Raw genomic sequence first — 26,391 nt, 5'->3', positions numbered from 1 at the left:
GCCCTTTCTGTCCCACTGCCTAGTTCCAGGATTGGCACACTGACCAAACCCCGCCATCCTCTCCTGCCAGGGAATTCATCACCTCAGCAAAGCAGCTCAGAGAAAGCATCAAAAAGCAAAATATTTTACCTCCCCAGGCAGCAGAGAGCTGCTCCTAGGAAAGATGCATCCTTGCAAGCAGCCTCTCTGAAGTCCATACTAAAACCAAGCTCCCAGCCTGGGCTTGGGATCCCTGAGCCCCAAACTCAGCAAAATCCAATTCCTCCTTCACTTTATTCCTCCTTTATTCCTTTTACCTTGCTCCAGCCTCCCTCCAACTGGACCTTTGTCTGCCAAGCAAGCTGGTGAGGCAGCAGGATGGGCAATTAATCCAGACAGCTGTTTTAATTTAGCTCTTCATTAAGCTTTGCCCTTAACCCCTCTGCTCCCAGGGAGCTCCCCAGCACCTGCTGAGGGGCTGACAACAACAGGTGAGAGCTGCTGCAGCACAGCCTGTGGCAAACATCCCTTTTCTGTAAAGAAATGTCACAGTTTGGGTCCAACCACAGCTCCAGAAGACTCTGAACCATATTCCAGGACTCATGTGAAAAAAAAAAAAAAAAAAGCCCAGGAGGCTCCTGTCCCTTTTGCTTCCAGGAACAGTGGTTCAGGGCTGTCCCTGGGCCAGCTTCAGGCCAAGAAGTTTCTGCTGTAACCCAAGGGTTAAAGCTTTGCTAAGGGACTGCAAATCTTCTCCACCTGTTTCCCATTATCAGCTCTGAGCTTGTGCTCCTCAGGAGCAGGATTTGGCCCAGCTGGGGGCTGGCTGAGGAAAACTCAACTGATGCTCTTTGCTCCTGCAAACCTCTGTTTCTTTTCCAGCCTGGGCAGCCCCCTGCCCACAAAATCTTTTCCCTGTTCTGGGAAAACCCCAGGGCTGTCCCCTGCTCCTTTCTGCTGCTCAACCCCCAGGAGAAACACAAAGAATGTCAAGAATTACATTTAACCCAAATCAAACTGGACTTTGGAAGGGAAAATAATTGCTCAAACTCCAGTTCTGGTTTCCCCTGGGGCAAAAGAAAAGAAAAACCCAGGGATCCACCTTAGAGATGTCTTTCCAAAAGCCCAGGTGTGGGTTTGCACTGGCCCCTCCCTCATCCCAGAGGATGAGCAGGAGCTCCAGGTGGATGGCAGAGCTGGAGCTGAGGGCTCTGCTCTGCTCACTGCTAAATCCAGAGCTGCAAACCCAGAATTCAGTGCCTGGATTTCTCTTTGTGCTCTCCCACGTCCTGCCCTGCCACAGCTCCTGCCTCCTTGCATCTCATCTCTCCAAAACCACTGCTTAGCAACCTGGCAGCCTTTTCATTCCCAGCACAAGGCAACCAGTTCCTCCCATTCCCCCTCCTCCAACAGGGAACTGGCACTGGAGATGGAGCTGGGGGGACCCTGGGGACACCAGGGCAGATTTTTTGGTCACCTCTTTGCAGCTCCAGTGTGGGAAGACAAGAAATATCCTTGTCCCTCCTGAAGCCACAGATCTCATCCATGCTTCCACCACGAGCATTCCCTCTGTGGAGTAAAATATGGAGTTAATATGTGGAGTAATATCCTCACTGGAGCAAAGGGAGAGGTAATTACAGAGCCTTCAGTAAACCTTTTGAGCCACTCATCCCAAGTCCCCACAGGGAAGCAGGTGAGACTGTAATATGCATTGCACAAGAGATACATATCTAGGGTGTTTTATTTTATATATAAAATAAATAAATAAATAAAAAATCCCTCCCTTTGTGGTTTGTTTAAAAGGAATGGCAAAACAAAGCAGGTAAGATGCAAGCCAGAGCTGCCAGCCCAGGACTGGTGTGGACTCTGCAGGAGCTGCTCAGGAGAACACAGAAGGGCCTGGGCAGAGCTCTCCCTGCTTGGAAACACAAAACCTCCCCATTGCCTCTGGCTGGGAGCAGAGGGAGGGCAGGATGGGGCAGGTCCCAAAGGAACAGGGAGTGCTGTGAAAGAGTCTGGAGCAAGAGAGAAGAGCAAAGGGGGGACAGATAAAAGCTGGAGATGGGCATGAGTCATGTTGGCATTTGGCCTCTGAAGAGAGCCCTCAAGGAAAGAGGGCATGGAGTCAATTCAGAGGCAGGAAAAATCCACCAAGCCTAAAGCCAACCCCAAGCAGGCTCTGCATTACCTAGCTCAGCAGTAAAGCTTCAGCATCACAGGCACTCAAGCTGCCCTGCTGGCATCTGCTCAGGCTTGGCCAGGCCAGAGGTGGGAGCACTGATGGTTGTAATGGTTGTAAAAGCTGCCTCTGCCTTTTCCTTTTCCTTTTCCTTTCCCTTTCCCTTTCTCTTTTCCCTTTCCCCTCTCCTTTCCTCTCTTTCCCTTCTCTTCTTCCCTTCCCTTTTTTCTTCCCTTTTTCCTTTTCTTTCCCTTACCCTTTCCTTTCCTTGGGGTGCCAGAATCTTCCACTTGTACCCCCAGGAACCAAACCCTGCTGCTGGCAGCTCCTTTCCCTCCATCCTCTCCACCCCTCCCCACTGATGAGCTAAGAAGGAGCCTAAGCCAGGACCCAGCAGCCTCCCAGACCTTTGGGGAAAGCTGGGATCTGGAGTCAGGCAGGGTGGCTCCAGCTCTTTGTGTTGTCAGCCCTGCTCTGCCTGGGGATGAGGAAAGCAAGGAGTGCAGGTGTGCTCCCAGAAACAACCCAGGCATTCGAGCTCCTTGGAATCCTCCCAGAAGATCCCTGAGCAGATCCTGGGTGAGCCAGGAGTTGGTTCCCCAGCTGCTGGCCTGCTGGTTTTTATAGGAAAGAATCCAAAGCCCAAGACAGCTTTAGGAAAGTTTCTCCTCTGTGGACACAGCTTCTGCACTATGAACTTTCCAGTTTAGAGAAAAATTTGCTGTTTCCAAGAGCCAAAAGCAAGGGGGAAGTGGATTCTTCTCTTTGATGGTCCTGGGCTGGACCTTGGTACTGCAGCACTGAAAGAAGAAACAGCAGGAGAAAAAAATTCATCCTGGGGAGCCTCAGGGAACCAGAGATGCTCAGTGGGGTCAAGTGCCCTTCTCAGCAGCAGCAGCAGCATCTCCTTCAGGGGCAGAATAAGCACCTCCAGATATTCTGGGCTAGGAATAAACCAAGGACTTTCAGCTCCCTTGCTCCTTCTTTCCCTGGAAGCAGCAGCTTCCCAACAAAGCTGGAAGGGCAGAAGGAGCAGCAACCCAGAGCAAACACCTCCAGCTACACCACTGGGTCCCTAGGATGGGTTTTCCAAACTCCTTTACAAGTTTGGTGTCTCACCCACAGATTCTTTCACCAACTCTTAGTGCAGGACACCAGAGCCATCCCCCCCAGTCTGGCTTTTTCCTTCCCCAGGGTCACCACTCCAACAGGGCTGCAGGGAGCAGAAAACAACCCCTGTGCTGTACAAACATCCATGGGGCAGGGAAAAGGGTTTAGCACATTTCCCTCTCCTTTTGGGTAGGACCCAACACTCCTCTCTAAAACCAGCTCAAGGGCAGCTTGAGACAAGTGGGTGAAGTCCTAACCTGGCAGAGCTCTGGGGTAAGAGCAGAAAGGGCAGGAGCACACCTGAGCTGGGAAGAGTCTGTAGGCACCAAATATCAGCAGAGCCATGTGGAGAGGGCACCCTGCCTACCTGAAACTCCTGAGCTTGTTCTTTGTTTGTACAAGCACCTCATTCCCTCCCAGATGTTTGCAGAAGCTGGGGGACCTGGCACAGCAGCAAGGACTTGGCCTTTAATTAACCAGAAGTCAAACAGGAGAAGGACATCAGGCACCTGGGGGCTGCACTGCTCCCCCACCCTGTGTCTTCAGCTCTGCTGGAGGGCCACACACCTCAGTGCCTCTCCATGAAGTGAAATGAGGCAACCAGGTGCCACTAATTGCCAGGGAGTGGGCATGAGCTTGTGTCAAGCCCACCCGTGCCTGATTAGGGCTGGCCCCCACTGTGCATGAGCAGGACCAAGGGGCCAATAAAAGGTGAGGCCTAAGACACAGGCTCAGCTCAGTCCTGAGCTAGCCAGCAGAGAGGTCAGTTGCTCTTGGAGCAACAGCACCTATCCAGGCAAGTCAACTCTGAGAGCCATAGGCTTAGAGCATTACTCATGAGTCTCTGATGGAACACCTGGTTGGACCTTGAAGTGCCGTTCCCTAAAAGAGGTTTGTCTTGCTACATCTCCACACCATGGTTTTTTCATGCCAGAACATAGAAAAGGACTTTGCTGGTGCTGCTTGTGTCCCTTCTTTCAACACACACCATGGGGTGAGCTGAATTGATGCCTTTCCCACCCTCCTCAAACCCAAGGTTGCACTCCCCAAAGGACATCAGGGACAACACAGCCACACCAAAAACCCCTCCTCAACATCTGCCTTCACCCCCCACAGCTGAAATGTGCCCGGGGTGCTCTGCCTGAGTGCCACCCCACCAGGGAGGTGGATTTCTGAGTGAGTCCAAGCCAGAAAAATTCACTCAGGATGGCTCCAAAATGTTGGGAGCCTTGGGATGCTGGGGGGGGTTTGGAGCAGCTCAGGGATGCAGAGCTGCCAGCCAGTTCTTGCCTTTCAAGACAAGACACCCAGGAGCCATGCAAAGGGACCTTGGAAATCTTGTCCTTACCCCACTGCCCTGCACACACACACTCACCTTGAGTGGTTTCCATCGCTTATATTTAAGAGAGGGACAGCAGAAACAGGCTGTGAATTTAGGTCATCCTTGAACAGAGAGAACATTGGATCTCCTGCAATTTATTAAAGAAATTAAGAGACCTCCTCTTCATCCCTGTGGTATTTTTTGCATTGTCCTCAGTCTCAGGAGGACAAAGAGCACAATTTCACTTCTGCTGCCCCCATCAAGTGTCTGCTGGCTGCAGGGATGGCCCTGCTGCATCTTCATCTGTTGGGCTAACTGGTGACCATGGGCAAAGCTCTTCTGGCAGGTGGCACACGGGTATGGTTTGACCCCAGAATGGGAGAGCTTGTGATGGGAGAGCTCATCCAACCAGGACAACCTGGAGGAGAAGGGAAGCTTGGGGGATCCAGCTCCTGCTGCCAGGCAGGACAGGGAATGTGGGGATCCAGCATGTGAGAGGTGCTGGGGCAGAGTCTGGGAATGCTCTCCAGCTGGGAAGAGCTGAGGAAGGAGGGTAGCAGCTCCTGGCAGCTCACAGGGACCTTTTGTTGGCTCTGCCCACACAAAGCTCTTGGCTCCACTGGATCAGAAGCTCAGAGTTCAGCTGGGGCTCCAGAGGCTGGGGAAGTCTCCATTCATCTGCCAGGGAACACCAGCAAATTAAAGAACAAAGAAGAAAACCTCAACCTTTGAATTAAATGGACTGTGCCTTAGAAAGAAAACATCAAAAGTAGTCACTGCCCTTTGTTTTTAGAGAGTCTGCTGCTCCAGAAGGCATGCATCTGCCTATGCAAGACACAGGCTGCAAAGAGCTACGTTTCCCCCCAAGCAAACTTCTCTAGGGTTTTATTAAGGTAAAAATACCCAATGAAACACTTCATCCCTCTCCCACCTACGCCAGGGAGCAGATATGTGCTGCTAGATGGCAGAGGGGATGATTTCTGGTTCATAACTGGGAGTGAACTGATGTCCAAGAGAGGCTTCTGGTGTGTCCCAACATCTCCACACTGCAGATGCAGGCACAGTCCCAACCTGACACAGGATTCCAACCACCTCCTTTGGGAACAGATAACAAGACAGCTCTGGGCAGGCCTGATGCCAGAGTGCCTGGGGCTGTGTGAGCACCACAACTGGTGAGGGTTCACCAGCAACCACCCTGCTGTGGTTACACTGGCTATAGCTGCCTGAATGAGCAAGCTGCAAGCCAGTCCAGGCAGGTCTGCCCCAGCCCAGTCACACCTCCAGAAAGCATCACAGACAGACTGTCTGGGGTCAGCTCACAGGGCCCCTGAGGACACCAACACCACCTTTCCAAACAAGTGAGGAGGATGATGGTATCTCTGGGTCAGACCTTGTGTGGTCTCCAGAAAGGGGTTGGTGTGCCAGCACTGGGCACACCAAACCCTGCAGGCTCTGCTGTGGTTTGCAGGTTGTGGGTGCAGAGCACCCCTGGAGCACCCACACGGCATCCTTGCCTCCCAGACAGCCTCCCAGCTGCACCCTGCAGCACCCAAGCAGGCAGGGTTTTTTATATTTAATGCAGAGAGTTTCCAAGAGAAAGAAAAACCTCTGCCCAAGTCCCTTAGGAACCTTTTCCAGTCTCAGTGAGTGAGTCCATGAGATTTCTGCAAGGCTGCAAACCAGTCAAGCCAGTCCTGGTTATCTCAGGGTCCTGAGAACTGGGAAAGGGAATCTTTGAGAAGCAGTCTGAATGTAACAGAAGGGCTCTTCCCCTTCAGAAAAAAATAATCCCCAGAGAATGCAAAATCTGTGAAGAGCAAGATACACACACACACCCCAGCTCAGCACTGCTTCACCAGGTCACTGAGGAGCTGAGACCATTGCTGGGAGCTCAGAAAGGTGTTTGGGTCAATCTCAAGCTTCAGGCTCCAAGTTTTCATCAAAAGTTTTGCACTGAACCACCACTTTCAAGGCAGCAACCCAATTCCACTCCTTGCTCCACACCAATTTCATGATCTCTTTCTGATCTCTGATTCTCTTCCTCCCTCTGGCTACCAAATAATTCTGTTTACCTCTGCCTGAAAGTTTTAAAACCTGCTTTTTCCAATGAGCAGAGCAGCTCAGAAAGTCTCCATCCCTTCAGAATGCCCCCAGGACAACTTCATTAAACTAAGAAGTAAGATCATTCAGTTCATATCTTGCAAATTCAGAGTGAAAAGTGCTGCTGCACAACAGGCAGAAAAGCACAACCAGAGGGCATTAAGGTCTGGTAGCTGAACTGCTGGCTTGGGACTGAGGATCTGAGATGGGTTTTCTGCTCTGCTGCAGATTTCAAGGGCAACTTTGGGGCAGTTGCTCTGGTCCTCAGTTTCCCATCTAAGGGGGGGCAATAGTAACACCCCACAAGAGAGCAGTGCAAAGGAGAAATGTGTAACCTGGTGGGATGCTCCATCACTCAGAGACTTTGCAGGTGCCTGTTACAGATGTCAGTGCCTTGGCAACCCAAGGCATTTCTGCAAAATGATGTCAAGAGGGCTGTCAGCCCAGATGAGCTCCTGCAAGAAAATGAAAATCTGACTTTGGCTTCCAGTGAAGCACCCTGCAAGACGAGGTCAATGTTGTTTTCAGGCTTCACTTTGTATTTCTATCCCTGTAAGTTTTGCGGATCCCAAAGAGCACTCGCCTGCTGGATGAAATCAGCAGATGTGCAGTTTGAACACCCAGAGAAAAGAGTCATTTGTCCAAGGTCAGCCAAGGAGCAGGAGCTGGGAACTCAGCCGAGGGTTAGGACTGCACCACAGGAACAAACCAACACCTGGAACATCTGCAGAGCCACCGGTGACATCCAGTAGCCACGCAGAACCTGACTCCTGGACCTGTTCAGGACAACCAGAACCTGCTGTAACAACTCAGACACTGACAGCAGTGCAGTGACAAGCAGAAGCCCCACGCTTCAACCCACCCAAGAACAAGCAAATAGGGACAAAGTCTGCAGTGCCCGCTGCCCCCAGCCCCCTGGGCCCAGGAAACCGAGCCCGGTCCGGGAGCTCCTTCCCGGGACGAGGAAAACCAAACCCGCCCACCCCAGGCCGAGCCGCGGGCAGGGACCCCCCCGCAACCCCTTACCCGGCTCCGGTCCACGGTGGCCCCGCGGGTCCCGCAGTGCCGGGATGGTTCCGGTCCGGCCCGACTCGCCTCACCGGGGGTTCGGCTCCGGCCACCCGCCCCATTGGTGGCCAAGGCCCGGTCCGGGAGGGACACACGGGGCTGCTGTCTCCTCCGGGGGCTGCAGCTGGTACCGGTACCGGTGGAGGTGTCTGGGACCCGGTAGCGCTTCACAGTTGCCTCCTCTGCCTGTTCATTTACATTGCAGAGTCCGGATTGCTCCAGCAAAAAAAGGAAAGTCACGTCCCACCATGCTGGCATCCACCTGGATACAGATTTTCACGGAATCACAGAATTTCTTCGGTTGGAAGAGACCTTCAAGATCACCCAAATTCACCCAACCTTTTCACTGCAGGAGGAAGAGTTCTGGCAGGTCCCGGTTCTGAGCTCGTTGGGGTCTCCATCCTCACTGTGGCTCCCTGGCGAGTGGGTGCCAGGCTGAGCCGTTCGTGTCCGTGGGGCTGAGCCCCCCCACGCAGACTCCTGGGGTCACTCGGCTGCTCCGTGCTCCTTATGGTGACACAGGAGCCACAAACCCTGAGGTGGAAAAAAAAGCATGACAGTACCGGAGGTGCCAGCGTGCTGCCCCCTGCATGGACACCGAGCAGAGAGAGGAACCGGGCGGACCTCGGGGCTCTCCCGAACCACTTGTAGGGTTTGATGGTGACAGTGCTTTAGGGTTACTTATTTCTGAGCAGGACAATTTCAGTGCCCCCTCCGGAGAAGGGAGTTTTTCTTGTCACATCCAGTCCCAAAGACCCGAGGAAGTGATTGCAGCGTGGTGTTCTGAGCCTGAACAAAAACTCCTGGACCCCGGTGCAAGGCTTTGCATTTGAAAGCCCAAAGCAAACCCAAAGTGCAGGTGTGTGCAGCCCACTGCCATCCTTTGGGTGTCACTTACCCGTGTTCCAGCTCCAGTGCCTTTAAGTGCTGATAATTGGTAAATTCCTTGCGGGACTGGGGAGTATCTCAGGGACCAGGTATCCCTCCAAAATCCTCAGCTCCTCCCTAGTGTGGTACTGCAGGGTTCAAACCATGCTTTACACCATGTCACAGGGTACCAAGAGGAATTCTTCCTCTAGGTTTGTACAGCACCTAGCGGAGCCAGCGGGATGTTCAGCACCGCGTCCCGGGGACCAGCGGGCGGCCCCGCACCTCCCGCTCCGCCCAGCCCGCGGGGGAAGGGGTCAGGAGCAGCCAGACCCCTCCAGGGGACCCGGTACCGCCCCGGGTGCTCATAGAGCCCACACGGTGCTGGGAAGCCCAGCACGGGTGCTCGGTACCGCCTCCCGGTAACACCGCGGCTGACCCGAAAGGCCACGCCCGCACAGAGAAACCACGCCCATCACAGCCCGTGGCCACGCCCCCTCCTGCCGCCGCGGTGTCGCCCCCTGGTGGCCGCCGCCGCCCCAGCCCCGCCGATGGCTCAGGCAGACGCCGGAAAAACACCTTTTATTTCCTCCTTTTTTTTACAATATAAATTTATAATTAGCCTTCCTCTCGCGTTGTATACAAAATATTTTACTCTACGGAATAAATAAAGCACGAACAGCTCGCAGACAGCAGGGGATCTCTCAAGAGACAACTGCACATCCACTCATCCTTCCTCACTCCAGGAGACTTGAGAGAGTCTCACGTTAAAAACACATTCTCCCTTCTGCCCACCTCAATGCTCCAAAAAAAACCCACAAAAAACACAAACCCATCACACAGAAGAGGAGGAGAGGCACTGTGTGATTCACCTGTGAGAAGAAAGCAGAGGTGGCACCTATGACCTGGGACAGAAAAGCTCCTGGTCACCTCGCTGAGACCTTCAGGGGATGAGCAAACCCCAGGGGGGTTCTGACACAGATTTGTGTCTGTAACAGCAGGAAGGGATGTGCTCACCTGCACCAGGACATACCCCTGTCCCTTCTAGCAGAAATGAGCCCTGTCCTCAGCCCAGGCACGAGGTGAGGTGATGGGCACCTGCCTGGGATGCAGCAGCAAAGAGCAGGGGCAGCTGCTGCAGTCACAGGCTCGGTGGCTCAGATTCTGAACATAAATGAAGTAAATGCAGGCACCTCCCTGGAAGCATATCTGAATTATGAGACAACTGGACAAACTCAGCTTGCCCTCTCCTAGGAGCTGTGAGATCAGAGCCAGCAAGAGGCTTGCTGAGATTTGGATGCCAAGTCCATGACCCAGAGCAACAAAACAGATGGGAGAAGAGAGGGGCCCAAGGACTTGCTTGATCTGAGACCAATCCTGCCCAAAACAAGCCCTGAAGCTCAGCCAGGACCCCGAGCCCCAACCTGCACACATCCAGCAGGACAGTGCTGCACCAAAGCCAGCACAGATGTGGAGCAGCAGGATTAAGCCTTTTTCCTCTTGGGAAACACCTACAAGTTATGGATCAGGAACTGCAGCATCTTGTCCTTTCCCATTCCAAACCAAAGGACATTATAAAACAAGGCTGCCTCCCCCTTGATGCCTTTTCAAGGATCACTTGGACGTCTGTAATGAAGCATTCAAGGCCTTTATCATCAAACCCCTACACCTGAAGTTTGGTGTGGAAGTCCTCTCGAGGCACTTAAACAAATGGCTCAGTTACCCAAAGCACTTTGCATCCCAGCAGCCTCCCTGGGTGAAGGTTCCCACATTTTCCACTAGAAAAAAAATAAATAAAAAGATTCTTCAGCATTCAAGTAGGGACCTGTCTGAAAAATCTTGGGTCAGAGGCTACTGATCCTTAGGAGCATTCATCTGAGAAACACCCCACCTTTGGCAGGAACAGTTTTTCTCAGACTTCCTGCTGCAGCCTGGAGCAGACAGAGATGGGGAGGAAGCAGAGCAGAAAAGCTGTTTATGTAGGTGGTTAAGCAGCTGCCAAATCCATCCCCAAAACAGCTGCATTTCAGCACACAAACCTTGTTGTGGGAAAGGGAGGCTGGTAGGCATATAATTGGAGAAGAACTAAACCAACAACAGTCACCCATTACGGGAAAGAAATGCTTCAAAACCAGAGAAGCAGCTCTCTCAGGACCCATCTGCAGACAGCAGGGGAGTAACCTTGTTCCATGCCAAGAAATTGTCTGACAAGACCTTGCAGAAATAGCAACGTTTTGCCCTTTAGCAGAACCCCAGCACTGCATCTCCCTGCCCACACACCTCTGCAGAAAATTACTCACAAACACTTGGTTTAGACCAGCCCAAGTGAAGGACTCTGGAGCCTCCAAAGACCCAGTTTGTGCTTCCCTCCATGCATGGCAGGAAGAGTCTGGGGCATTTTGAAGTCTGAGTGTTGACTCTGGGCCAGGCCCTTGAGTGCTGCTTGGTGTATGGCAGCTTTTAGGGGGCAGAGCTGGAAAAAGCACAACAGTCTAGACCTGGTAGGGAAGAGAACTGGCAGCAGTTCTGAGCCCTGAGGAGTGAGAGGTCAGAGCTACTGAGAACTGTGTGAGGAAATCTAAAAACAATCATTCAATTAAGAAGGAAAAAAAAAACCCACCAAAAAAGAAGTCATTTCCACCTGATGCAGCTTGGTACATAGGTAAAAGATAAGCCACCTTTTGGAATTGGTCCTAGTGAGATGTTACTTGTTTTTCCCAAACAAGACATAGTAATTTTTCTCCTGAATGCTTTCTCCATGTGGGAGCAGAGGCAAGGAAGGACAGAAGTGTGTGTGCACCCCCTCTGCTCCACAGCCAAACCTTAGCTACCCATCTCTTTTTTTTCCCCCAGGACATCTCCTGCCAGTGTCCCATTTGCAGAAATATTGCTCAAGAGGTTGAGTAGAACAAGCAGGGGAAGAAGAAGAAGACACCTCTGGAACTGGAAAACAAGAGAGCAAATGATTTCTTCCTCCCTCTGCCTCTCCTGCTCAGTTTAGGTAGAATTATACAGAAACATGACCTGTTCAAGGAAAAGTCCATTTCCTTTCTCTCCCTTGTACAACCCCCTTTGGTGCTGGCTGGGCAGTGCTTTCTTTTGATAAAGGCACCTTTGGAAAGCACTGATGGCCCAGCTGCCTCTAATTTACACCTGAGATTAACCCTGTTGCATCTCCCCTAACCCCCCAGGCCCCAAAACTACCCCCCAGGGGTACAGCAACAGCATGGGGACCACAGCAGGTGCCACACGAGGCTTCCCACGGGTGGCCACATGGACACAAACACACAGACACACACAGACACATCTCATCTCATCTCACCACCCATGTGCTGCCCTGGTGCATGTGCTCCCATGTCACACGGAATACTTGGCCATGTCACTCTTATCAAAGACAACTTTGGTTGCAAAGTAAATGGCCACCAGGCCAAAGCCAGCAGCTGACACCATGTAGGCAGTCACCGACTGGGTAAACTGAACGATGGAGCCCATGAAGAGGGAAGGGACAACCTGAGAGAGGAGGAAAGCACTGTCCAAAATAGCCAGGTCCAGGCAGATTCCTCGGCCGGGAGGCCCCGAGTCCCCTTCTCCCACCATCATCATGAGGGAGACATCACAGGAGGAGCTGACACACAGAGCTGAGCTGGCAGCTGGAGGGGAGGAGGAAGAAGAGGAAGAAGAGAAGAGGCTCCCAGCATGTCCATTCTGGTAAGGCAGCTTCTGGCTGGAAAGGAGGCCTTTGGAGAAGGATGATTTCTTGGCCAAGCGAGCGGCGTCTTCCTCCTCTTTGCTCTTAAATTTATGTAGAAATACCTAAAGGAAAGAAAGAGGGCACGTGAGGGGTGAGAGGGTAAGGGAAGCAAAATGGGGGGCAGGTGGGGTCCCAGCAAAGCCCCTCTGCTTTGGGTTGGGCTGTGCCTGCAGTGAGCTTGGCTTTTCCTGGCACTGGATTCAAAGCAACCCCTGACTCCCCAGGGAAATCTGGCCAAGTGGGGTCTTCGTTGTGTTGAAGCTCTCTGGAAGCACCCAGGCTTTGCTTGGGGACATTTCACGCTAAGCCCTGGGTTGTCACCTCCTCCCTGGGTGCCAACTGGAGCTCACCCCATCCTGCCATCAGGTGATGCAGCATTGCTGGGCAGGAGTGAAAGGACAGAGCCCTCTTGGGACACATCACAAAGCCAGACAGTCCAACCCAGTGCAAACTGGGTTATAAAAATGGCTTTATATTTAGTATTTATAAAAAGTGTCAGAGTGGGAACCCAAAACCTTCCTGCAGAAGAGCCCAAAGGACAGAGGAACAGTTCAGAGCCTTGGATGCACGACCACTTCTTAATAGGTGAGATGCTCAAAAGTGACATCAGCTGAGATGTCACTCATCTCAGGAAAGAGCTTTTCTCAGCCTTGCAATGTCCCTGTGCATGACCTTAGCTGAGCTGCTTCATCTGCCAGACCTCACTCAGGCTAGAAAAGGGAGGAGGAGAGAAGAAAACCCTTTTTCTTCTCATCACTTTTTTCCCTTGCTCTGCTCAAGCTGTGAGATCTCTGGGGCATGGCTCAGCCCAGCAGTATTCAGAGTACTGGGATCAAAAAAGAGTTCCAGGTTAACACCAGCAAATGATGGGCACTCATGTGCAGAGAGTGAAAACGCTGCAGGGCTCCAGGTTTCAAACTCTGGGGTATTTGCAATGATGCCCAAGCAGTGGTCTGCAGATAATGAAGGACCTGTTAACCCATTATCTGCATGGTGAGATTGAGCAAAGAAAATAAAAAAGGAAGAAAATGGCACCTGAGAGCAGAGAGCTGCAGGGCTCAGAGGGGTCTGCCTGAACCATCCCTTTCTTTTGCAGGAGGGACAGGGACACCTGGGGAGGAGGGAAGTGCTGGTGTGTGGGCACACCAGGCCATCCCCAGAAGCTTTCAGCAGCCTTGGCACCCACCCAGCTACACCCAGCCCTGCCCCAGTGTATGTCAGCACCAGGCAGGCTCTGTTCACACTGCCCCAGGCCATGGCTGCAGAGCTGGAGCATGGAGAGTTTCAGCTTCAATCAGAGAAGAGAAATCCCATGAGAACTTGACTAAAATAGCAGTCACCTTCCCAAAGCTTCACCTGGGCTCTGCTCAGCTGCTGAGTGCACCCTTCACAACTCCTTGTCTCTGCCTAGGCTCGTGAGTTTCTGCTCAAATGCACTAATCCAGGCCTGTCACTTATCTTACGTGGAGCTTAAAAATCCTCCCACGTGCCTCTTACTGACATCAGACTTCAAAGCAACTCAAAACCCAGCACAGAAGGGGCATTGTGTGAGCTCAGTTAGCATGTCCCCCCTAGTCCCAGCCCTTCATATTTGATGCTGACATTCCCAGAAAACTGCTCAGCTGCCCTCAGGCTTCACGCCACATTTCTTGGGTTTCTCTACTGATCCAGGCCAAGGATTTCAGAGATACAAATCCTGCCCAGGGTGTTTGAATAGCTAGTGTGGAGACAAACCTGGAGGCACAGGGAGAACCTAGGATTTAAAATCACACAGGGCACAAACACAGGAGCCTCTGGTGCCTCATCTCCTCCATGCACCTCACCTCCAGCAAGCTGCCAGGCACTGCTGGAACATGCAGAGCTTTTCCTCCTCTTCTAGAAAATTTTAGTGGCCATGGAGAGAGGAGAGGGCAGGAGAATGAAGCCACTTACACAGGCTGTGCAAAGCAAGGAGCTCCAGGTGAGGTGACCTTGGAGGCTTTCCCCAAAAATCCTGCACAGGGAGGAAGCAACAGCCCCTCCTGCTGAGTCACTTTGGGTGAAGTGTTTCAAGTTAATGAAGAGTTAAAAAAAAAAACAAGAGAGGGAAGGGAGAGGAAGCAGGAACAAGGGAAGTAAAAAAAAAAAAAACAAAAATCTGACCAGATTTCAGCAGTAAGAAAAAAGAAGAGAAATGGGGAAGATGGAGAATTTTCTGCAAAAGGCATTTTAGCTACTGCTCTTTGTGGGGTCTCCCTGCAGCCTGCTGCAAAGTACTTGGTAATGAAAAGAGGAACTTTTAGAGTTAGGGCAACAGAGACCAAACCCAGCTCTACCCCACACACCTCATTGTACTCAGAGTATTTCCCTGTCAAGCCCCTGGCAAACTGTTGGGCATGTGGCCTTCCCATTCCATGTGGCCTTCCCATTCCCAGCCTGTGGAGTTTGGTTTTCATCCTGTTAATATTCTGTTCATGGGAGAGTCTAGGCAAAGTGAAGCAGAACACTCCCTCATACCCCTATTTTGACAGGGTGCCTGGTGCAAATTGGGATGGGTTGGTCAGAAATATTTGTTCAATGTGAACATCTGGATGCCTGTGGTAAAAACTCCTACTTATTGCACTGCAGAGTGAACTGCCTGCCATTGGGATGAAAGAGCTGCACTCAAACCACAAATTAATTTTGCATTTGCAGCACAAGAGAAGCTCCTATTAATCCAGTGTGCAGCTCAGGAACCTCCTAGGACTTCTCCACAAGGATACCATCTGTGGCACAGGATTACTAGCATTTGTGTTAGTGTCAAAAGTTTCACAACATTTATTTTTCTTGGAGCTAGGGGAATAGGAAGAACCTGGGTTCTTGTTTTACTTATCTTCATGCTATGGACAAAAATTGGAAAGCAGGACCCTTCAGGACTGCAAATTCTTGAGGTTTTTTAGCACCCGAAGTTGGCAGTGCTGTAAACTTGACTTGGTTGCAGAGTGCACACAGGTGGAACCAACCTGAGCACCAGTTTCTCTGAAAAATAATGCAGAATCCACAGGAACACAGGACATCCCTTTTGATCCACCAGTCCCAGCTGATTTCTCTCATCTTACCCATTCACCACTTTTAAAATCTGTATAATGCTTGTTGTGAGCAGAGGATGCCTAAGGAAGGAGATGCTAAGCTCTTTTATCTCCTCCATTTCACATCAACCTTCAGAGAAGACAGAGACAAGAGGCAGAGGTGGAAAACACACAAGTGGGGTTTTTTCTTCTATGGGCTGAACAGACAGAACCAGCAAGTGGCAGAAGAGGCAGGGCCAAGCTATCCTCACAGCTCCCAGGCAGCCTGGAGCAGTCCCCTACCTGCTTCTCATGATGGTACAGGGATGCCAGGGTGTGTAACAGGCTCTGGAGTCCCCTACTTGCTTTTCACGATGGTACAGGGATGCCAGGGTGTGTAGGGCAGGCTCTGGCGTCCCCTACCATGATGGTACAAGGATGCCAGGGTGCAGGGCAGGCTCTGGAGTCCCCTACCATGATGGTACAGGGATGCCAGGGTGTGTAGGGCAGGCTCTGGAGTCCCCTACCATGATGGTACAGGGATGCCAGGGTGTAGGGCAGGATCTGGAGTCCCCTACCTGCTTCTCATGATGGTACAGGGATGCCAGGGTGTAGGGCAGGATCTGGAGTGCAGAGAAGGTGAAGCCCGTCAGAGCGGCCGAGATGGTGACAATGGTGACACTGTGGGAAAGGCACATGATGAAGGCAGCCACGGGGAAGAAGACCACACTGGCCAAGTAGACTGCCCGAGTCCCAAACTGCTTCACCATCCTGTCCATGATTGTCGAAAAGAAGATGGATGTGACACACTGGAGGAAAAGGCCCAAACTCCCCATCCGGACACCTGTGGGGAAGCAGAGGTGGTGACAAAAACTGCCCTGACTGCACCCAGGTTTCCCACCTGGACCTCCTTTGGTGTCCAACTCCATCCAGCCCATGTGGCACAGCCACCAAGAGGCCTGAGAACCCCAGGGCTGGGTGGGGAAGCAGAGCAGCATCACTAACAATTAGTGAGAGCCTGACTGCAGCTCCCAAGCTCCCCTGGAGCAATGCACGTGCTCCTGGGCACCTTCCTGCTCTTGAGCCAGGATCTCTCACCTGCTGGTGAACCAGGATCTGTTGTTATCTGATGCCAAAACCAGCAACTGAACAAAAGGAACAAGGAACTGTTCTTAAGCCAAGGTAAAGTACAAAGCATCCACAAAAGGACTGTGGGATCCGGTAGCAATCCGGACCTTACCCTTTGCAAAGCTCTATCAGATTTCAGGGAATAAAAATCGTTAACTCTTTGGAGCAAGGATCATTACTCAACACATGCTTCTATGACAGCTGGCACAATGGAGTCCTGACCTGCTGGAAACGATACAGCGCAAGTGTTAAATAATAATTAAGCTCCCTCTAAGCTGAGCAGGCACTGGGCACAAAGAGGCAGAGCTGAGGGAGGCAGGGAGGGGAAAACTCAGAGGGCAAGACAGACAGCTGGAAGAGAGGGGACAGGGAGGTGCCTCCAAGAAGAGAAAAGACTTAGATCAGGGAAAATAAAAGAATGGGTGGGCAGCAAGTCAGTCAGGCAAAAGGGGACAGGTAACATGGTGTAGTGAGCAGGACATGGCACCAGTGAGTGGTATCAGAAAGCACTGGAGAGAGGGGTGAGGACTAGCAAAGCTGCTTAAAGGCTCCCCAGATATAAATTTGAGATGGGAATCTCACAGTAGCATGAAAGGGAGATGCAACAGAGCCCACCCCTCTGTGACAGAATGTGTCCTGGATTTCCAAGCCCTGCTCTCCAAGAGATAGGGAGCACCACCACCCCTCATTTAAAAAAAGGGGGGAGAGCAGTGAAAGGAGCTGGCAGTGGCAACCACAGCTTGCAAACAGAGCCAGGTACATCCTGTTCAGCATGCAGCCTGCCAGACCGTTCTGCCACTTAACAACCCAGCCCCAGGGCAGGGCTATGCTGCCAGATCTAGATCTGTGCTTGGTAGCTTGGAGGAGAAAGAGCATTTCCCTATGAGGTCCACTGTGCAATGCTCTGGGAGTCATGGGGAATGCTTTTTCCTGAGCCATCTGCAGAAAGTCTGGTTTCCTGCAATGCTTTTTTGGGTTTTTTTTAATTATTACTAAAAGAGCTGAGCCTAGGGATGCTCCTCTTCTAGGGAACAAGTGGTGCCACCTCAGAGCACCTGGTTTGCTTCTCACCTTCATCGTAGTGGCGTCTGGCATCCGTGCCTGGTTTGGCTCTGGGGACACCATGGTAGAGTCCTTCCCCAACAAAATCAGTGTAGAACAGCATGAAAGTCATGAGAGCCATCCAGCTGCAGAGCTCAGCCACAAACAGGCGCCGGATGACCTTGGGGATGCGGCAGTAGAGGCCGTGGAGCCGTGGCACCAACGTGCAGAGGTTCCTCAGAGCCTGCATCAGGTGCCTGGCCTGCAGCAGACACGAGCTCCTGGAAAGCTGGCAAAAACAGCAGGCAGGAGGTGAGCCCTTGGGGAGAGCATCCTTCAGCTCCGGGCCATCCAAAACATCTGCCTGGGTGGCTGCTTCCTCTGTCACAAAGAGCGTGGCCAATACGCAGCCGAGGAAGATGAGAGTGAGGAGGGTGAAAAGGCATTTCTCCTGGCCTCCCAGGTACAGGGCCAGAAAGCTGCTGCCCCAGTCAATGGCTGGGAGGAGGTAACCAATGCAGCCCCCCAAGCTGATCATGAAGGCGTACACAGAGAAAGCCTGGCGGCAGTTGTCTGGCTCCTGGAAGAGGTCTGAGAGCAGAGCTTCCAGAGGGGTGAAGCAGACCTGGCCACAAAAATCCAGCAATCCGATGCCCAGGATGAGGAAGACAATCTCCAGTGGGCGAGTGTTGAGGGCAAAGAAGGCAGCCAGGCTGCTGGCATGGGGGATGACAAAGAGGCTCAGGAGGACCCCTAGGCACAGCACCCAGATGAAAGGTCGCCTCCGGCCATAGCTGCTGTGCCAGTGGTCGCTGGCAGACCCAATCAGTGGGACAAAAACCAAGCCAAGGACAGGTCCTATGCCTGGAAAAGAGAAGCAGGTGGTGTTAGGGGGACTGACCTGGAGGACACTGCTCTGTAAAAGGAGCCTGGGATGTTTTGGGAACTGAGTAAGCTTCATTGGGTCGCAGCCCTCCCCTCTGAACACGAGGCTGCCCTTTGGTGTAACAGTAGCCCTGCTCTGTGTCCTTAATTACCCCCCTGTCCTCCAGACTCCAAGAGGAAACCAGCACCCCAAAGAAGAGAGAAAAACTGCTTACCCAAAACCATGGTCATGAACTTCTCCTCCACACCCACTTCCAGCAGCAGGGGAGGCACATAGGTGATCCCTGCAGCCAGGCAGACTTCCAGGCCAAACGTCAGGGAGTTGACCAGCAGGAGCTGGGTCTTACGGTTCTGGAAGGGCATGGTGCCCCAGTACCCCTGTGCCATGTTGCCCCAACACCTCTCACTGCCAGAGGGCTGGGTCCCTCCGGCTGCAGCATTCCCAGGGGTGCACCACAGGGGAGGTCTGGAGCTTCTCTTCCTGGTCTGCTGGGCAGATTCTGCCTCCCATTTTTAGCAGGGCTGAATTCACCGCCTTTCCCTTCCTCCTCTGATGGCAAAATTCGTCCCCAGGGATGCAGGGGCAGGCAGGGATCCCACTCCAGGCTTTGTGTCCTGCTCACGTGCTGTGGTCTGGGAGAAGAAAGAGCTTGTTAGACACAGCAGGGTCCAGGGCAGGGGAAAGGACTAAAAACCAGGAACCAGAGACACAGCATCACTGAAAGAGACACCTCCCATCCCACCAGGCCTGCAGGCACGGGAGAGGGTGAAGAGAGGAACCCCTGGGAGGGTGGCAAGGTGAAAAGACACAAATTACACTGGTGCCAGGTTTCTCTCCAAGCTTGTGAGCAGTGAGAGAGGCACCTGGCAGATACAGGCTGGGAAAATCCAATTCCACCTTCAGGCTATGACCTCGCAGTGTCCTGTCCTCCCTCATGGGCAGCTGTAGCCAAGGGACAAGGGATTTAGAGTCCCCTCTTCCAGTGAAATCAATCCCCTTGGAGGATGAGGGCTGTGGGCACTGCAGTCACACAGGGTCACCTCTGGAGACCCAGGCCACTGCCAAATGGCCAGGACATCCTCCATGCAGCTCTCTGGGAAGCAGTTTCACCCAAATCCCATCTCCAGCCCCTGAGATGGGGCACAGAGAACAGATGGTGCCTCCACAGAGTTTCACAAACAAACCTGACCCACTTTAGCCTCATCTAACAGTGAACAGCAATTACCTTACTCATTAGTCTGAGTCATTTATTTGCCCTGTAACAGCTCCCTCTCTACAGCCTTCTCCAAAGAGGAGAGGAAACCAGATCAGGGCAGGGGCCAAGCAGCCAAAGCAAGAGAAAGCAGAAGCCTCTCAGTCACCTGTTCTGAGCCACTGGGTCAAGCTGTAAATGACAGAAATTCTGCAAGGTTACCAGTCCCCCAAACTGCTGATTTGGTAAAAGCAACCCAGGAAGATGGTCTGGAGGGAAGGTAGAATGGGTTAGCCAGGTATTCAGCTCCTTCACAGACACTGACTTGGGAGCAAAAGAAATTGCTGCCTAATTCCCAGATTGATGTGCTCTGGCTTCTCACCCTGACACAGGAGCCTTCCCACAGCTACACTGGGCAGAGATGGATCTCTGGTCACCTAACACAGCCCAAATCCTGTTCCCTGGCATCACAGAGCAGGTGTTTGACCTCCATCACTGCACAAGTGTCAGCAGACAGGGATAGCTGGGACGCTTCCTGCATCCTCCCTTTTCTCTTTCTTCCCCTCTTACCCCCAGGGAGATGCTCCAAGCTGGTGATGAGGTTTTCACAAAGCTGGAAGCATGGGGCTGTGCCTGTGGCTGCTGCAGAGGGAGGCAGCACTCCTGTGCTGAGGAGCTGACAACCTGCCAATTGCACACAATAAATCCTGATTATTTTCCTTCCAGGATCCCCCCCCTTCCCCCCCCTTCCACACTCACTTAAGACCTCAACTGTCACAAAAGATATCTCCTTTTAACAACTGTGAACATTTAGCTGACTTGCCCAAGGTCAAACAGCAAACCCAACTGGCAGAGGGGGAGCAGCAACAGTTTTCCTTTAATCACCAGACAAGGCTTCAAAGGGCTCCTCAGAGGCCCCAGACATGCTCAGCATTATTTCAGATCCACTCTATCAGCAAGGAAGCGACTGGGGGCAGCAACCACCTTCCTCAGATGTGGGTTAGACACAGGATGTCTCAGCCTTGTTCGTTGCTGGTGGGTGCCCAGCTGGCTGACAGCCTTGGGACAGGAACTGCAGCCCCCCAGCTCCCAGAGCAGAAGCCTCGGTGCTGTTCAAGAGCAGACTCAGAAACCAAAATTAACTGAGCCACCATCAGATAGAGCCGGGAGGGAGGTGGAGTGTCAGCTGCTGTAGTTGGCAGGGTCTGAAGGGCTTGCAAAGAGGGATTAACCCCAGGGTAAACCCCAAATATTAAGTAAAAGATGTCACACACACACACACACACAGAGAAAGAAAATTATTTTCTTCTCTTTCATCACAGTGACATCTCCAGCAATGCAGAAGCAGTAGGAATCTGTCCCTCTCCCCAGCAGCCTAAGCATTTCAGTTTTGAGGCAGAGAGTCTGAATTTCTTACCAGTAGGTAAGACCTTTCTCTTCCCCCCCTCCACCTCAGAGGGCTTTCATGAAAATATAAATCCCAGTGCACCCAGAGGCCATACCCATGTAAAGCCAGAGATGAGAAGTTGTCAACAGCAACCAAGTTGTAGATACAGCCTATGAACCTGTTTCTTTTTAAATTGCATTTTGTCCCAAGACCCATAGACTCACAGAACAGAGATGAACTGGATCCCCCAATAGAGATGGATTGGATCTCCCAATAGAGATGGATTGGCCTGGCTGGAAAGAAACACCAGGGCAGGCTAGGAAAATCATCTGAAGGGTTGATTTGGCAGATGGATGGAGGCAGAAGATTTGGGAAGAGTCCTTTCCAGTCTGAAAGGAAAGCATAAGCCAGGACTCACCTCTTCCAGCATAAGCCGGGACACGGAGCCTTCAGGAAAAGCTTCTGGAGGAGTCTGGAGGGAAGCAGAGGTGGAACCAAGCTACAGGTACACACATGGGTTTGGTTTCAGGGCCCTCCCTACACCAAGGTGTTATTAGCAGCAAACCACACCTGCAGCCAGGCAGTGCTGAGCAAACAGGGACCCAGGGCTTGCTGGGCACCTCGGAACCGCTCCCCACGCCGGCCCAAGAAGGAAACACCAGGGCTGGCCACACACCTGAACCTTGCCCAAAGCCCTGCCCCACTGTTAACATTTGTCACCTTCCCTTCCTGACCTGCTGGCATGTCACAAACAGCCAGAGTTAGCTCATGGGGTTGTTTTTTCTTTTTAAAGGCAAGGAGGATGTGCCCTGCAGCTCTGGGGGAAGCAATTGGGCTGTGACAGCCCGGGCAGCAAGGGCACTTAAACTTGAAATTTAAACTTGAAATTTAAACTGCTAATCTCTCCCAGGACAACTTATCTGACAGCTTGTGCAGGGGGACTGCTTGGGTCTGGCATTCTGTAACCTTATTCTGATGTGGAAGGAGGCAGTCAGGCAAACCACCTCCTAGCTGGGAGCTCCTGTCGTTTCCAGATCCTGCTGGCAGAGAGCTGGGAGCAGCCTGTCCAGCCTGCTGGGATCTGGAGTTCTGTGCCAGGGAGACCTTTCCCAGCCAAAAGCTGCATGGCCACAGGCACTTCTTGCCCTCTGGCCTCAGTTTCCCCAGACTTCTACAACAGGGAGGGTATTTCTCCTTCCCTATGGAGTACAGTGCCAAGGTCCCAGCCAGTCCCCCAGAAGGGACATCCCAGCCCTTGTGTGTGAGGTTTCTTGAGCACAGAAGCAGAAGGGAGCCACATGTGGGGCTTTCCTGGAGCTGTCGTGCCATGGGGATATCATCTGCTGCTGGGCATCAGGGCTCCTCCTCTGCTTGTCCTCTCCTTCCCCAAGAACAAGCAAAGCAACTTTAAATCCAGTTCTGTTTTAAGCTAAGAAGCCAAATCCTTCCTTTCCTTTCTCTGCAGAGAAACAACAGAGCAGCTCTCAGATCAGCTCACCTGGCTGCCAGGCAGGAGGGCAGGAGCAAAGCAGCCAGCAAGGAGAGGGCTCTGGACACCTGGACAGAGGGGATTTTTCAGCAACAGCAACCAAAGCAGAAAGGATTGCAGCTCCTGCAGTCCTGGTGCCTCCTGTCCCCTCTCTTCTCTCCCACTTAAGCACCCAGAAGGACAGGGAGGCAGACAGACAGCCTGCCCTGGGGAGCACATCTCACCCAGCAGCACTGATGGGGAGCAAGGAGAAGCAGCAGGGATGGAGCCAGGGAAAACACATCCCTGAGCTCATTTCTCTAAAGGCAGTGGGCCAGCAGACTGGATTCCCACACTTATTTCCCCAGCAGAGTTTGTTCTCTGTGCACAGGCTAGAGGAAAAGTTTTGACAGATGTATTCCCCTGCTCGAGGTGGTGCAGAGAAGCAGCAGGGCCCTGTCAGACAAACCCCACCTCATCTGAGCTTGAGAAAAGCACCAGCACAGGCACAGACGTGTGCAGAAAGGGGACTGAATTTCTCAGGGATGTCAGATATCCAGACTCATTTACATCAAGCAACCCCCAGCAGCAGCATGACTTCACTTCCAGTTTCCTTCCTCTCAGCTTCTGCAGACTTTGCTCTGTCTGCCCTCACTCACAGAATTTGAATCAGAAGGAACAAATCCTGAGACACCTGAAGTGTCCCTGTGCTGTTCCCAGGTGACATGGACCCACTCCTTCCCTCCTCATGGCACAGCAGGTTTGGTGCAGAAACCCAGAGGAAAGAGGGAAGGAGCAAAGATACTGAGTTTGGTTTTCCTTGGGTTTCCATCAATAGCCACGAGGTTCCATTTCCAACCTTCCAAGGAGCTCTTGCTGAATGTTATGAATTCCCCACTCCCTGGAAAGCCCTTGGGAAGAAAAGGGTGGGAGAAAGCTCAAGTGTGAGTGCTTAGGGAAGGGCTGTTCATCCAGTGCCACGTCCTTTCACAGCTATCAGTGTCCATTCACTGCTGCTGAATGTGAAATCCACCATGGAGAATAGCTCTGGCAGGCTTCAGCAGGATGAAATGGAAAACTCACCCGACCTCTCCTGACCCTCTCCCCCCCTTCCCCCTCCCTTCCCAAATCTCCTTGACCCCATTCACAGTGTGGAGAGAGGGGAGTGGTCATTAAGGAGGAATGGGAGCACAGCAATTTATTTAGTCTCTCTGAATTAACTCGGAGTTTCCTTTGAGCTCAGGGGCTCCATTATATCAGACTGGGCAGCTCGGCTTAGGGAAAGAGCAGCAGTGGGTGGAAATCCCCTCAGACAAGAAAAAAAAAAGACCTGGGTGCCTCAGCCCATTTGAAATTCCCTCCCTCACCCCAGCATCCAGCAGCCCAGACACCAGGATCTGGTTGGTAATGCAGGGCAAATCCGAGATGCTACAGCTGCATCCAGAGTTAGGGGAAGGGAAAAAGTCCCTGCAGCAGCTCAGATCTTCAAGCAGTTTGGATCAAAGGCAAACATGCAAATTTCCCAGGATTGGAGGCTGATTCTTTCTTGCCATGCTGTAGTATTTGTTCCACATTCATCAAGTGGATACAGCAGAGGCAGCAGGGAAAGGCAAACGAAGGTCCCAGTGAGATGGATGAAAGGGTCAAAATATTTACTAAGAATGGGAGTAAGAAAAAGATGCTTTCCCAGCCTGGCAGGCTAACAGCACTGCCCTCCCTCTGCCTGTCATCCAGAGGATGCTTTCCAAGCTGGGGAAAGCTCTGTCCTGCTTGTCCTTCCCTCTCCACACCTCTGGCATCTCACACTGCCTTTGGGAGCTGTGCCACTAGCTCTAGGGGTGCTTTATCCTCACCCCACAACACCAACATCAAACAGGCTCCACTGACCTGTCCCACAACCTGCTTCTTCCTCTGGCAGACCAAGGATTTGCTCCAGGCAGGAGGATTTTCTCCCAGGCTTTGGCTGCCCCAGCTCCCGTGCCCGTCTGACCAGCGGAAAAGACACAGCAGCAAAAAAGTGCTCAAGTTCCAGCCCATCCTCCTCCTCCTCCTCCTCCCCTTGCCTTCCAAACAGGAACTGCTGTCTGACTAAGGGGTCACTGACTCAGCAGTGACACTTTTGGAGCTTGCCAGGCTTCCCAAAGGACATCACCCTGGCACCCCTGTGATGCCAGCAGGGGACAGTGACCTCCCTGCAGCTGGCAGGAGCTAGGGCCACCAGCACCCAAAAATGGGCTTCAGGGTGCCTGGGAGATCCCTGCTGCAGCCCACGGGAGGATGAGGGTGGAAGGCAAGACGATGCAGAGAGGAGGTGGGTTCTGTGCTTTCTGCAGACAAGCAGCAGGGCTGCAACAGAAACGTGGAATCCTTATGGCTGGAAAAGATCTTCAGGATCCTCAAGCCCAACCATAGCCTAACTCTACCAACCATTAACCTCACTCTACCCAGTCCAGGGTTTAAACCATGTTCCTCAGCACACCTACACATCTTTTAAACACCTCCAAGGGTGGTGATTCCACCACTTCCCTGGACAGCCTATCCCAGTGTTTAATTCCCCTGGCAGTGAAGAAGTTCCATCCAGTATCTAATCCAAACCTCCCCTGGGACAACTTGGGACCATTTCCTGGGAATCTTGCCTTGCTTCTCTGTAGCTCAACCCCATTTTTCATCACCCCAAAAGATGGCTGCACTGGAGGCCCAAGTGTGAGGAGGGGCTGAGCGTCCCAAGAAATATCCCAAAGCTGAGCTCAGCTGCAGGGGGATCTTCAACCCACACTAAAGGGACTGCAATTGGACTGCTTGTGCCTCATGGTCTCACGAGCGCTCATGATTGGGATCTAATCAGCAAACTTCATTAAGCCTCGCACACCCCTAAACACACACAATTCAACAGCAGCTTTTTCAGTCTCATCAGCCTCACTCCTTCTGGTCACCCTTCCCTGAGTCAGTGTCAGGGTGGCTATAAACAACTCTAGACCTCCAAACAAGGTTGTCTGGCTCAACAGCAGAGCCACAGCTTTGTTTTTCTACTGCATGACCCAAGCTCTTGCTTTTATTCATGTTTTGGAGGGGTAAAGGAGAGATGATCTGGTTCTGCTTTTCACTTGAGCTCATTTTCGGTGTTTAAATACCATGCCCATCACCCTGGCATTTGGTCTGAGTCAGCCTTTCCCCCACCTCCTCTTCTTTTTTTTTCTTTTTTTTTTTTTTTTTTTTTTTAAGATTATTTTTAGCAGAATAAAAAAAATGTAAAGTGAACTGGAAAGGGGAAAAATAAGCCCCCTCCAGGTGCCTCTTTTCTCTGCAGTCTGGTAAGGGGCACAGATTATATCCGGCACCACATGACCAGGGCTGTATTTATATGGCAGGGTGGAAAACCCACCCTGCTGAGCTGCCTTTTCTCTGCCTGAGGCTGGGGGCTTCTGCTCTGCCTCCAGTCAAACAGGCCCACAAAGGGGATTAAGGAGAGCCCCTCAGCCCTGCAGAGTAATCCATCAAATTATCCCTTGTTGGTGTTGCTGTCCTCTTCAGGGAGAAAAAAAAAAAAAAAAAGAAAAAAAAAAAAAGTCCCCCAAAGGCTTTTAAAGGCACTGAAATTACACTTGAGCCTGAAACACTCCACCCAGCTGCTGTAACACCCAGCACAAAGGGCTGTGTTGTTAGGTTGTAGAGGGAATACTGGGATGTGAGGAAAAAGAGAGGGATGCTGTTCCCAAGAGCACTGAGTGGGCTCCCCACACCTGACACTCCACCAGGTGGGTCAGGACCAGTCCCACATCACCTGCACCTCCTGCCCACCACCTCCTCTGCCAAGGAGGCTCTGGGATGGGTTTGCTCTGCCTGGATGGACCCATGGACACATCCTGGACCCACAGACACAACCTCAGC

The 26,391-nt window shown here is 52.2% G+C and overlaps 1 protein-coding gene across 3 annotated transcripts in view; it reads right to left on the bottom strand.

Annotated features, from left to right (window-relative positions):
- Positions 1-9,226: 9,226 nt before the first annotated feature.
- SLC45A3 (solute carrier family 45 member 3) overlaps positions 9,227-26,391 on the bottom strand; it is a 25,690-nt gene continuing 8,525 nt past the window's right edge. Inside the window, exons 2-6 of one of the 3 annotated variants that reach the window (XM_030465394.1) lie at positions 21,454-21,507; positions 18,671-19,088; positions 17,601-18,434; positions 15,980-16,245; positions 9,227-12,437 (exon numbers count right to left, since the gene is read on the bottom strand). In XM_030465394.1, coding sequence (XP_030321254.1) covers positions 11,982-12,437; positions 15,980-16,245; positions 17,601-18,434; positions 18,671-18,842 — 1,728 coding nt within the window. In that variant the 5' untranslated portion in view covers positions 18,843-19,088; positions 21,454-21,507 and the 3' untranslated portion in view covers positions 9,227-11,981. Of the gene's footprint in view, positions 12,438-15,979; positions 16,246-17,600; positions 18,435-18,670; positions 19,089-21,453; positions 21,535-26,391 lie in introns of those variants that run through there. The other 2 variants (XM_008500683.2, XM_030465395.1) reach the window with 2 other exon arrangements.

This window comes from Calypte anna, chromosome 26 (assembly GCF_003957555.1).
Source record: "Calypte anna isolate BGI_N300 chromosome 26, bCalAnn1_v1.p, whole genome shotgun sequence".
Taxonomy (NCBI): domain Eukaryota; kingdom Metazoa; phylum Chordata; class Aves; order Apodiformes; family Trochilidae; genus Calypte; species Calypte anna.
This window is presented reverse-complemented; position numbering and strand designations above follow the sequence as displayed.